This window comes from Coregonus clupeaformis, unplaced genomic scaffold, assembly GCF_020615455.1.
Source record: "Coregonus clupeaformis isolate EN_2021a unplaced genomic scaffold, ASM2061545v1 scaf0851, whole genome shotgun sequence".
Taxonomy (NCBI): Eukaryota; Metazoa; Chordata; class Actinopteri; order Salmoniformes; family Salmonidae; genus Coregonus; species Coregonus clupeaformis.
This window is the reverse complement of record NW_025534306.1, coordinates 214,934-228,294: the sequence shown is the minus strand read 5'-3', so window position 1 is coordinate 228,294 and position 13,361 is coordinate 214,934. Positions and strand designations below refer to the sequence as shown.

The window sequence follows — 13,361 nt, the reverse complement described above, 5'->3', positions numbered from 1 at the left end:
AGCCTGTAACGTAACAAAATGTGGAAAGTCAAGGGGTCTGAATACTTTCAAAATGCACTTGTATGTGTATAATAAGTTACTAGAGAGAAAACAATATTAAATTTCTTTCTTTTTTCAATACAACTTGTTTACCGACACATAGACGATAGTGGTGCATAAAGTCATCTGATAACTGTTCTTGGGGAGTGGTTTCCCTTATGGATCAGTTGATAAAGATCAGGTTAAAGCTCTATTCAGCTAAAGGGTCTGGGACATAAAGTCTCAGACAAGAATGGCGCATTTTCTATGTTTCATGGCTACATATGTCTACAGAGACAATTACTGTGCAGCTAAGTCCTGCGTAAAATAACTTCCCCATATAAAAAAATATATATATATATATATATATAATAAAGTGGATGTTTCCGCCACATGGATGTGGACTCTAGACCCATACATAGCAAATCCCACTTTCATCCTGTCGGAAGATAGGAAACAAGTTAGAAATGGAAACGTATGCCAGCATCTCTCTCCACAACCCAGAGAGGTTTGATACTTGTGTCAGTGTCCTGGGAAAGGAAGGTTTCTCCTCAGGGAGATTTAACTATAGGAGTAAAGGGGAGTACCCCTACGTCTGTACCCTACTCGAGGGTGTGGTCATATTAAGCCACGCTTCACCAAGTGTGTATCGATGAGTCAAAACTCAGAAACGGGTTCCAATAGTTTTTCACCATTAATTTTTCCATCTGGGATTTTAGAACTTCTTCTATAAGGTCTGTGTTTCGTATGAAGCTTTCCCTGGAGTGACGTTTTGATAACCTTTCAAATCTCTTTCGGACAGGTAACTTTTATCAATAATTAGCATTGCAATTTATTTCCAGTAAATTGAGCGGGCCTGATAAAACTTCACCTTGTCCGAGAGAGAACTACTGGCTATCAAAATGTCACACCAAGTACCCTACACCAAATACCACAATTCATTGAATGTTCTTTGTGGAACCATTGGAACCATTTCTGTGTTTTTATGGGTATTATGGATGTGTCCACTGCTTAGCAGACAATGGCACCCTATTCCCCATAGACTCTGGTCAAAGTAGTGCAATTATATATGGAAAAGGGTGCCATTTAGGACGTGGGGGAGGAGGCTTGAGGGGGAGGGAAGAGAAGAGTGGACACCCTATTCCTATGGCAGTGCTTCTCTCTGGGCCCCCAGATGTTTCACAATTTTGTTGTATGCTCTGAACTATTTCACCTAACTCACTTAATCAAGGGATTGATTTTTGTTACCGAAGTTGAATCAGTTTCATAGCTCTGGACTAGATCAAATACATGGAACAGCTGGGGGTCCCTGAGGAGATGTTTGAGAAAACACTGTCCTAGGGCTATGGTAAAGAATAGTGCATCAAACACCATTGGATGCTTATAATAATTTAGCTCCTCGTGAGTCCCTGAGACAGAGACCAGTGTGGGCAGACTGGGTTGTTTTATCCATTCTTCATCACTGGGTATTTATATCCCGACACCACTGTGATGCTGTGTAAGGGTGTGTTGTCTGTCTGTTCATATCCCTCAGTGCAGTGGGCCCTTGTCTCTTTTTCTCTCCTGGTCTACCCTTTCTCTGTCACCTCTCTTTTCACTCTTTCCTCTCTTTCACTGTCCTCTCTTTCACTGTCTCCTCTTTCACTGTGTCCTCCTCTTTCACTGTCTCCTCTCTTTACTGTCTCCTCTCTTTCTCTGTCTCTACCCTGTCACTGTCTCCTCTCTTCCACTGTCTCCTCTCTTTCTCTGTCTCCTCTCTTTCCTGTCTCTCATTTTTCCTGTCTCCTCTTTCACTGTCTCCTCTCTTTCCTGTCTCCTCTCTTTCTGTCTCCTATTTTTCACTGTCTCTACCCTTTCACTACCTCCTCTCTTTCCTCGGTCTCCCGAGATTTCCTGTGTTAGTTTGAATGGCTTTTATTTGATAAGTAATAAAGGCTCTGATTACACTGGAAATGGCTGTTCAGTTTGGAAATCGGAAGTTTACATATACAATTAGGTTGGAGTCATTAAAACTCGTTTTCAACCACTCCACACATTTCTTGTTAACAACCTATAATGGCAAGTCGGTTAGGACATCTAACTGTGCATGACACACAGTAATTTTTCCAACAATTCTTTAGCAGAACCAGATTATTTCCTTATAATTCACTGTCCACATTCCAGTGGGTCAGAAGTTTACATACACTAAATTGACTGTGCCTATAAAACAGCGGAAAATTCCGAAATGTCATGGCTATATAGAAGCTTCTGTTTAGCACGTGACATCATTTGAGTCAATTCGAGGTGTACCTGTGGATGTATTTCAAGTCCTACCACTTCAAACTCAGTTGCCTCTGCTTGATACTCAGCGAAAATCAAAAGAAATCAGCCAAGACCTCCGAAAAATATTGTTGACCTCCGCAGTCTGGGTTCATCGCGGGAGCAATTTAAATGCCACAGGTCCCTAACGTTCATCTGTACAAACAATAGTACGCAATAAACACCATGGTACCACGAGCATCTACCGCTCATATGAGAGGAGACGCGTTCTGTCTCCTAGAGATGAACCGACTTGGTGCGAAAAGTGCAAATCATCCAGAACAACAGCAAAGGATTCCGAAGATGCTGGAGGAAACAGGCACAAAGTATCTGTCCACAGTAAAATCGAGTCCTATCGAAACCCCCATAACCTGAAAGGCTGCTCAGAAGGAAAAAGCCACTGCTCCAAAACCGCCATTAAAAAGCCTGTGACTACGGTTTGCAACTGCACAGGGGACAAAGATCGCATTGCTCTTTTTTGGAGAAATGTCCTCTGGTCTGATTAAACAAAAATACATAACTGTTTGGCCATAATGACCATCGTTGGTGTTTGGAGGAAAAAGGGGAAGGCTTGCGTAAGAGCACCATCCCAACCGTGTGGGCCCAGGGTCAAGGCATATCCATGCTGTGGGGTGCTTTTGCTGTATGGAGGGACTGGTGCACTTCTCAAAATAGATGGCATCATGAGGAAGGAAAATGATGTGGTATATTGGAAGCAACTCTCAAGACATCAGTCAGGGAAGTTAAAGCTTGTCGAATGGGTCTTCCAAATGGACAATGACCCCAAGCATACTTCAGTTGGCAAAACTGCTTAAGGACAACAAAGTCCAAGTTATTGGAGTGGCCATCACAAAGCCCTGACCTCAATCCTATAGAAAATTTGCTGGGCCAGAACTGAAAAAGCGTAAGTGCAAGCAAGGAGGCCTACAAACCTGACTCCACAAGCTCTGTCAGGAAGAATGGCCAAAATTCACCAACTTATTGGGGGTAGCTTGTGGAAGGCTACCGAAACGTTCACGACCCAAGTTAAACCAATTTAAAGGCAATGCTTTGCCAAATACTAATTGAGTGTATAGCAAACTTCTGACCCACTGAAAAAAGTGTGATGAAAGAAATAAAAGCTGAAATAAATCATTCTCTTACTGTTATTCTGACATTTTACCTTCTTACAAAATAAAGTGGTGATCCTAACTGACCTAAAACAGGGAATTTTTACTAGGACTAAATGCAAGGAATTGTGAAAAACTTAGTTTAGATGTATTTGGCTAAGGTGTATGTAAACTTTCGACTTCAACTGTACATTCCACATTTCCCAACAACCCCCTCTAAAGTCAATAATAACAATAGTAATGGTAATCATGATATAATGATTGTTATCTTTATTACTTTTATTTATATCATTAAATGATATGTAGACAAAAGTATTACAAATGTAAACCAACATTTTTGTTCATGTCCTGTCACACACACGTGAAAGGGTATTCAGACAGGTCCCAATGTGATTGCGGGGTAGAGAATCACAAAAGGTGGAGAACCTCTGGTATAGAACACAAACCAAACACTGATACAAACCATACAGTCATACACAGAATAACAACTCACTAGTTCCTATTCCATTTGATCAACCTTACTGCAGTTATCACCTTTTATCAATACCTATGCAGCATCACTTTCTCCATCCTACTGCAGTCAGTCACCTTTTGGACTACATACTGTAGATATGCCTATTCTCTTGTTTTGGAGTCTCGAATAGAGTGGGTGTGTTTTTCTCCTCTCCCTCTTTTGCAGTGTGTTACAGTGGGGATGCGTGCCACCCACTTCAGGTGGACTATAGTATTTCCTGTTTCTGTTTCCGCCTGTCTCACAAGCAGTCTCACATCACAACTAACCACTGCCAACACAGACCCAGAGACATACATTTAGAATATAACTCATTCCCTTCCCACACTACTGACCGGAGGCAAGATGAACACAGCTGTACTTGGCTGGCCTGACCTTCATTTAACATAGTTTCTGGAACCGTGATGGACAAGACCATGTGGAAGGTAAATATCAGAGCCAGTATTAGAGTTCGGGTTTGGCCCAATAGTGTTAAGAAGTGTAATACTGTATACTGTACTGCTCTCGAGACTGGTATGGTAGAACACTCAGGTTAATGTCAAATGATAACCTACTACACCTCATAATATAGTGCACTGCATTTCTCAGATCAAATAGCAACATGATGTAGAGCACCATTCGGTCAACGTATCAAGCAGTTGCCCAAAATATGCTTAGGTATCATGACGTACTAGTCAGTAGTACCACATTATTTCTTATTATACTGAGCTGAAAAGGATAAAATAATAGTTTGTATTTCCTAACATGATCATGTGCTTTCCCCTCTAAAGCACCACAGACCTATCTACCAGTGACCAAAGATGGTAGATAAACGTAAAGATAGTCCACTCACAGGGGCCGTTTACCATTGGAAAAAAATTGTTCAGTTCCCGGTCACTTAAGGGGTGGCTCTCCCATTGAAACACCAATGCGATAGCAGCTGGGTCGGGTTTTACCTTAGTTGTTTGACTTCCATTGAAAAATAAATCAGGAGTGGATGTCTCATTCCTCTTCCGTCTCTGCAATCACATGTCACTGCGATCAATGTGTGTCTACTGCCTTGTAGTGTTAACTTGATGTCAGTTTGGCACAAGATGGTTCTCCTGCGGTTCCATGCCAACAACCCACCACAGTGGATGCCAGACAATCAATATGTGACAATTGGACGGTCATAAAAAAGAGATATGAAAGGACAGTAAGAACAAATTCCAGTGAAAGTGAACAAACAATAGAGCTGAAGGGAAAGTGGATGATCCCTCAGCACAGGGAAGACAGGCCTTTATTGCCATTATACAGTTTCTAAACTGTTGTTTTTTTTTTAATCAGAAACTCTAAATTACTTTTCTGTTACAATGTAAAACGATGTTGATGAATAAATCTCGTGTACGTTGCTGTGTCTTCAAATGTCCAATTTTCTAAAATCTTTCACATCCAGTCTGAGGAGGTACAGGGTAAGGGGCAATCGCCATCTCTATCACAGGTGGCTGGGGCACATTAATGGGGAGGACAGGCTCATAGCAATGGCTGGAACGGAATTCATGGAATGGTCTCAAACACATCAAAGACCTGGTTTCCATGTGATACCCATTTCATTTACTCCATTTGAGCCATTCTATTGTGAGCCGTCCCATTACCAGCCTCCCTGCTGATCTCTGCCGTGACATCTTAGTGCAGCCAGTTTGTCCAGGGTTTAGTTTCCAGAAACTATGCCACCTCTCATCTACTTTCATAAGTTAATTAAGCTGATTAAAGTTTGGATTCCATCTCATCTACAAGAATAATAAGTATATCAAGTTATGGTGCAGCTACTTCCCTGTCTTGGTAGACACACCAGCTTTCCCCTTGGGCGAGACAAGCTTTAAAACCAAACCCTTCTCAATTGTGATCTGCATGTATCTAATTGTAAGTATTATTTGTATATCTGTTTAAAGCTATGAGGATAATAGAGCCAATGGGAGAAATGCTTTGTACTAATAAATCCCCACAATTAATATTCAAGTCAATGTTGATGGTTGGCAATAACTGTGTGTGGAGAACCAGACAGGCTAAAAGTTTCAGGTACCTTTGGTTCCGTCTCCTTTACCACCACATAAGGAACAAGTTTTACATATTTTAGAAAGTCTGTCTTAAGTAGTCTTCTGTCTTTGGTCTCAGGTGATTAAATAGCAAATCCATACCATATGCTCCATAAAATAGCCTACTTTGAATCACATTGAGGTCTAGGGCTCAGGATCGTTATGATTGATATACAGTATGTAATCTTCTCTTTCAGAAATGATGTGGACTTGGACAGACTGTCTCTGTGTTACTCTCCTGCTTCTCCTCCAAAGAACAGGCTCTGGTAGAGTGACCTCACATGTTCTTTGAGTGTGTGTGTGTGTATGAACGATGTGAGGATTTGCATGAACGATGGGTACAATTTGTACTTTCAGTACTAGGCTATTCGATTGACAACCAAGCTAAATCAAGCAAACCTTAAGTATTAGAGCCAGGTTTGATGTTTATCTTTAGTGTGGTCTGTTAAAGTCTGAATGGGACTAACAGTTGATGATGTGCACAGTCATTTTATTTTTATTTCCAGAGAAGTTTGAGGTTCTTGGTCCGACTATGTGCCATTGTTGCTGTGGCTGGTGATGCATCATTCTGCCCTGTTACATCAAACTCAACATCAGCGCTGAGGACATGAGAGTTGACTGGTTCAGAGTCAACCTCCCAGACCCTCAGTCAAACATTTGAAGTCCATCTCTACCAAGACGGCAGAGACAAATACCATGATCAGATCCGCTCCTCACGAAGGAAGGACATCATTGTTTAAAGAGGAACTGAAGAAGGCAACACCTCTTTGAAACTGACCAGGGTACAAGGCACTGATGATGGACTTTACAAATGTCTTGTTGAGTCTAAGACCCATTATGATGATGCCACAATTCAAGTCCACATAAGAGGTACATTTCTTTCCCCATATATATACAACAACCCACAGTGAAGTGTTTCCAATCTCAGCAGTGCTTCATGTCCAGTCTCCTTTTGTGTCTGTAGTATGGATCCAAGCCAGAGGTTTCCATTGAGGGACAGAAAGAAGGAGGGATGGGTCTGCTGTGTGTGTATCTAAAGGCTGGTTCCCCTGAGCCTGAGTTGGAGTGGCTGGACAGTGAAGGGGTCACTCTTGTCTGCTGGACCGTCAGAGACAGACAGACTATAAGGGGTTTCTACATAGTCAAACTAAAGACCATCATAAAGGAGACTGACACTAACCACTTTACCTGCAGACTCAGACAGAGGCAACTCAGTGAGCAGATCAACATGGAGACAGAGTTTCACATCTCTAGTAGAGTTGCACAACATCATATTATTGTTTAGCTGATATGAAACACTTAATGTTTTATATGCTTTTGTATTACAAAGGCTGAGTAATAATGAAACATAAATAGGACAATTGGATACAAGTTTGTCGACATTTTAAGAACACTAAAGTATTCTAATGTCAAAATGAAATGTTGGTTTTGTAGATCCAGCTTTTATGCCTCCACCCCCAAATGAATGGAAAACCAGGAAATGAGATGGTTCTCAAAATGTTCCATTCATTTGGCATTGAGGCATATTGCTGGATCTACACAACTGATGTCATGGGATGTGGTATCATTTTGACATTAGTCTGCACTTGAGGTCTGTAAAAAGTCTGACAACTTTATTTATGAGTGAAATGTCCCTTCAATTTTATTATTTGGTAGCAGTGGTAAGCATGTCACTGATCTCAGTTGATTTGTGTCTTGCAGGTGAGCTGATCCTTGTTCACACAGACACATGGAGAGTGGCCTTTGCAGTGATTGTCTCTCTGAGCATTGTCCTTGTGGTCATATTAGCTTTCACCATCTGGGCGCTGGGAATCATTTGTCCAATGACTACGGTAATAGGAAAACTAATTAAAGAGTTTATTTGACTGGAATGTAAGTGTTTTACAGTACAGTTTCCAGAGTGGCATACACAAGGAGTTGGGTACTAGAACCGAAAGCTTCTAGTTCGATTCCCTGAGCCGACAAGGTGAAACAAAATCAGTTGATCTACCCTTGAGCAAGGCACTTAACCCTAATTGCTCCAGGGTCGTCATCAATCTGATCCCTGGCCATGACCCCACTCTCCGAGAGTATCTCAGGGAGAGTTGGGATATGCAAAAAACCACATTTCCATTTCACACCTCACACTTCGTACAGGTTAACCACTTGTACATGCAGTGAAACAGAACAAATATAAGAACCCCCCTATTTGACCTTTAGAATTAAAAAGCTGTGATGAGGTGTGAATGAAGGAGTCAGGCGCAGGAGGTAAAACACCGAAGTCCAGAGTTTATTACGTTTACATAAATAAAACACTCCCAGCGTGAAAACGAAACTAATACAAGGGAAATATTCCACCTTGGCAAGTACAAATAGAAGAGTAGCTCAACCGAGCTCCTCACTCTCCCACAATAAACAATCACTCGCAAAGACAAGGAGAACACTTATATACATACTAATTAGGGGAATGAGCACCAGGTGTGTGTGATTGACAAGACAAGACATGACAAGTGGAGTGATGAGAATGGGATCGGCAGTAGCTAGTAAGCCGGGTGACGATGAACACCGAAACCTGCCCGAACAAGGAGGGAGGCAGCCTCGGCGGAAGTCGTGACAAAAGCAGACATTGGTCAGATACTGTACATGTGTATTTAAGGATTTGTATTTTTAAAAAAATCTATGTATAGGGCAAACCCATTTTTATTTGAAACAACTTTCAATACAAAAATGCTAGATTATTTAATATAAGGTTTCTTTAAATCACAGTGTGTGGTTTCTGAATCACATCAGTGTAATTGTCTCCTTCATGGAAAGGACTTTGTCAAAAAACATCTTGAGTAGGTCCCTTGCTGAACTGTTATCTATTTTCATGCCTCCAGATGCATCCAAAGCTAAACACAGTCAAGAGCTAGGTAAGTAATGTCTTAAAACATGCAGTTCTCCTCCATAAATGGAACTTTGTCGGAGAAAACACTGAGGTTCTTGTGTTCATTAAGGATGTTCTCTCTAATGTCTGTTTCTTTTTATGTCTGCAGAGCAATTAAAGATGAACACAGCCTTGAGTTGAGTTAGTAGTGTCCAACAGTCCTATGCACGTGTTAAACTCATTCCACAGAGGGCCAAGTGTCTGCGGGTTTTCACTCCTCCCTTGTACTTGATTGATTAATTAAGGTAATTGATTAGTAAGAAACTCCCCTCACCTGGTTGTCTAGGTCCTTAATTGAAAGGCAAATAACCAAAACCAGCAGACACTAGTCCCTTCATGGAATGAGTTTAACACTCCTGGGTCCAATGCATCAGTGTGTCATATGTTCAGATTTTAATAATTGTCTTCTCCATGGATGTGAGATGTGTTCATTAAGGATGTTCACGCTAACTGTTCTCTTTTTATGTCTGCAGAAAAAGTTCAAGATGACAAGGATTGTAGGCTGAGTAAGTTGTGTCCAACACTCCTTTGCATCAATGTGTCATTTTTAAAAAAAACTCCCAATTATATTGGGATCCCAAACAACAATTGGAGACAAACAATCCCCATTACTTGAATATGTTACAGAAATGGATAGCAGTACAACAGCTAGTTTCATGGATTTAAAATCCTTACATATTTGACATAGTTTATCACATTGTTTTCACTGTCCCCATCCCCCTGCCAACAATTAATTTAATTATTCACCGTTAAGAATGCTTTAATTGACTTTAATTATTATGTTTGTCTGTAGAGATACTCACTGATCAGCTGTGTAAGTAGGAGATATACATGATGCATTACTAGACCATTATGGTCAATATACAATACATATTCTCAGGAACCCTGTTCCTACAGAGCTAACTTCCTATAGGTTTTTCGATCCAACCTTAGTTGTAACTGACCTCATTCAACTTATCAACCAGCTAATTATTAGAATCAGGTGCACTAGATTAGGGTTGGAGTGAAAACCTACATGATGGTAGCCCTCCAGGAACAGGGTTGGAGAGCCCTTTTCTAAGGGCTTACAATATGCATTGTGCAAATAGCACAAAGATTAGTCATAATTATGTAGTAAAACATAACTGTATTGGAATTAATTTTTACTCACTGCGATGGCAATGTTCAGAACAATAATTATATTTAGTTGTATTAAAACATGTTCACACTTTAATGAACTGGAATTATAATTGGTTTTATTTTGTTGAATTTACCCACAGATTTTGTAAACATGAAGGGGTGTCCAGGTAAATTAAGAACTAATTGTATTAATGTATTTGATGTCTTCATATCATATTTTGTTGTTTGTCGGTATACTACAGTATATTATGGTAGAGTGATGTATTTTTACACCATGTCACTTTGGATATGTATCTGGTTCTGAACTTGAATTAAAAAAATTATCCCTCACCTTATCATTAAAGTTTGGAGATTAAGAGAGGGAGATTTGTCATCATGTTACCATAGTTTCCCCAAATCTGACAAGCTCTTTCTCTATATTCTAGAACTTGAAACATCAGAAGACATGCAGGTCAGTGTCACGCCCTGACTCTGGGGACTCTTATTTGTTGAGCCAGGGTGTGATTTTCTATGTTTGTGATCTATGTTTTCTAGATCTATGTTGGCCGGTGTGGTTCCCAATCAGAGGCAGCTGTCGCGCGTTGTCTCTGATTGGGGACCATACTTAGGCAGCTTGCGACATACCAGCCTATTGGCACTAGTGAGTTGTGGGATCTTGTTCCGTATAAGGTATGTTGTTTGTGTCTACCTTGGACTTCACGTTTCGTTTATTGTTTTGTCGTTGTGTTTATTCGGTATAATAAACATGTATGCATATCACGCTGCGCCTTGGTCTGACCCGTTCATCAACGAACGTGACAGTCAGTGTGATGTACTCTCCAGTCCACCCACCTAGAGTTTCACATGAATATTAATATCTTCACGTACCGGGATTACTTGAAATAACATGATCACACATTCATATCTACAGTATACTTATGATGTTATCAATAACAATCTATAGGCTACATATGTCTACAGTAGTGTACTGTACATTAAGTCCTGCAGTAAAATGCCGTCCCCCATATTGATGTTATTTTCTTCTCATTTTTATAGACTATTTTTCACTTCACAGTGGATGTGACTCTAGACCCTGATACAGCACATCACTATACATGTGTCCTAGAATAATGGACTGAGCAGTAAAATGCCGTCCCCCATATTGATATTTATTTAATTATTCTAATAAAGTGTGTTTCTCTCCACAGTGGATGTGACTTTAGACCCAGATACAGCACATCCCCAGCTCATCCTGTCTGAAGACAGGAAACAAGTGAGATGTGGAAACGGAAATCAGAAGTCCCCTGGCAACCCAGAGAGGTTTGATGAAGTTCACTATGTCCTGGGAAAGGAAGGTTTCTCCTCAGGGAGATTCTACTATGAGGTTCAGGTGGAGGGGAAGACTGGGTGGACTTTAGGAGTGGTCAGCAAGTCCATCAAAAGGAAGGAGAAGATTCACCTGAAACCTGACAATGGATGCTGGGTTGTGTGGCTGAGGGATGGAGAGTACAAGGCTCTCACTGGGCCCTCTGTCCCCATCTCCCGGAGTGAACCCCAGAAGGTGGGTGTGTTTGTGGATTATGAGGAGGGTCTGGTCTCCTTCTATAATGTGGAGGCCAGGTCTCATATCTACTCTTTCCCTGGCTGCACCTTCACTGAGAAACTCTATCCATTATTTTATTCTGGTACTATGGCCCCACTGGTCATCACTCCTGTAGATGTCCCTGACTGACTGTTTTATACCAAACATTGAAATACTGTGTGTGTTACTCACAGTCTGAATGAATTGCAATGTGTTTATCACTATATGATTATACTGAGAGGAAATTCACCTTGTATAATTTCTGCTGAATGTCATCCTTTTTGTGGTGGCAGAATTTGGGGTGAGCTGTTGTAACTTCTCATGGGATATGTTCTGTGTTGGACTGTGATGTTATGCCTTTCATAGACTCCTGTTATGTCTGAACTCTGAACACAAGGCCATTGTGTTCTGGAACTGTTGCTTGTATAAATAACTGTTGTGTAACAATATGATTGTATTGTCACCTCCCACTGTGAAATCAGAGACAGATCTCCCTCGCAACTGCTTGATTAAAGATTTTTCTATTATACAATTATATGGTCTATGCCTTAATCTTTGGATTGAGTTTTCCACAACATTTGGTGCTGTGACCCAGAAGAGCGACCTGACTTTTTATCTGTTTCGCTCGGCTTGGACCCAGACATCCCTCTGGCCACAACTATAAAAGGTAAGAGACCTTATTAAAAAATCTTTGTGAGGGACTGTCTGTTTTCCAGCCGAGCCTTAATGTCATCCATGTTGTCTACATGTAACCTTATTATACAGTATATAAGCCTAATGCATTGACATTCTGAACATCAGTCTGGTCATATTAAACCTATATGAACTTAAATGGGCTTCATTCAAACTTGAAATACAATGTAAATAAAACTGTCAACTGTAAAACACCATGAATCAAATCATTCTGAAATATTGGCTGTCGTTTGTGAAGTAGAGTAATTAACTTCTCAAAAAGGCCGCTCCTGATTGGCTGTGACATGCGTTGGTCTTTCTCAGAGGGCCTATCAGATCTGTTCTAACATAACATAACATAAATGACTAATTCAGGCTGGAGCTAAATCAGGAAGAGACAATATCATAATCCATCAATCACCAATCAATCAAGTCTTATCACAGTCCTGGAGTGGTCTGGGAGGGCTAGTGTGTGTGTGTGTGTATTTATAGACTGTGTCCAATGTGTGGTAAGATACTGAGTGTTACTTCCTAAGCATCTGCATCAATGCTCATCTGATGTCCTAATAATAAAATATGCCATTTAGCAGATGCTTTTATCCAAAGCGACTTACAGTCATGAGTGCATACATTTTACATATGGGTGGTCCCTGGAATCGAACCCACTCCCATGCTGTTACAAGCACCATGCTACCTATAGGCCCCAACCTATAGCTCTGTAGAAAGGATTGAATAAGTATCAGCAACAAGGTGAAAGATGCCATTTTATTTTACCCTAAACACAGAGATCCACAGAACATTTAAACACAGCAGCTATACAGCAATCGATTATATCACTCTATAGTACAAATGGCACCCTATTCCCTACACAGTGCACTATGGGCCCTGGTCAAAAGTAGTACACTATATAGGCAATAGGGTGCAATTTGGGACACTACCAAGTATCTGAAGAGCCAGTTATGATGTTGTTCCACTTTCCTGCCAGTAGAGGTCGCAGGTCTCCTCTGATATTGGCTGTCCCAAATTGAGTACCACAGTATAGATACACACGGCAAAGCGTGGCTTAAAGTGACCACGCCCCCGAGTAGGGTACAGACGTAGGGTACTCCCGTTA

General features: G+C 40.8%; 1 protein-coding gene and 1 long non-coding RNA gene across 2 annotated transcripts; both read left to right on the top strand.

Moving 5' to 3' along the window:
- Positions 1 to 5,776: 5,776 nt before the first annotated feature.
- On the top strand, positions 5,777 to 6,521 carry LOC123485787. The gene is made up of 3 exons (XR_006659147.1): positions 5,777 to 5,817; positions 6,188 to 6,256; positions 6,497 to 6,521. It is a non-coding gene; the product is annotated as an uncharacterized LOC123485787 (long non-coding RNA).
- A 3,644-nt stretch (positions 6,522 to 10,165) lies between these two features.
- LOC123485786 (E3 ubiquitin-protein ligase TRIM21-like) lies at positions 10,166 to 11,737 on the top strand. The gene is made up of 2 exons (XM_045216913.1): positions 10,166 to 10,181; positions 11,202 to 11,737. The coding sequence occupies exons 1-2, from the start codon at positions 10,166 to 10,168 to the stop codon at positions 11,723 to 11,725; spliced, it is 540 nt and encodes a 179-aa protein (XP_045072848.1). The 3' UTR covers positions 11,726 to 11,737.
- The last annotated feature ends 1,624 nt before the right edge of the window (positions 11,738 to 13,361 follow it).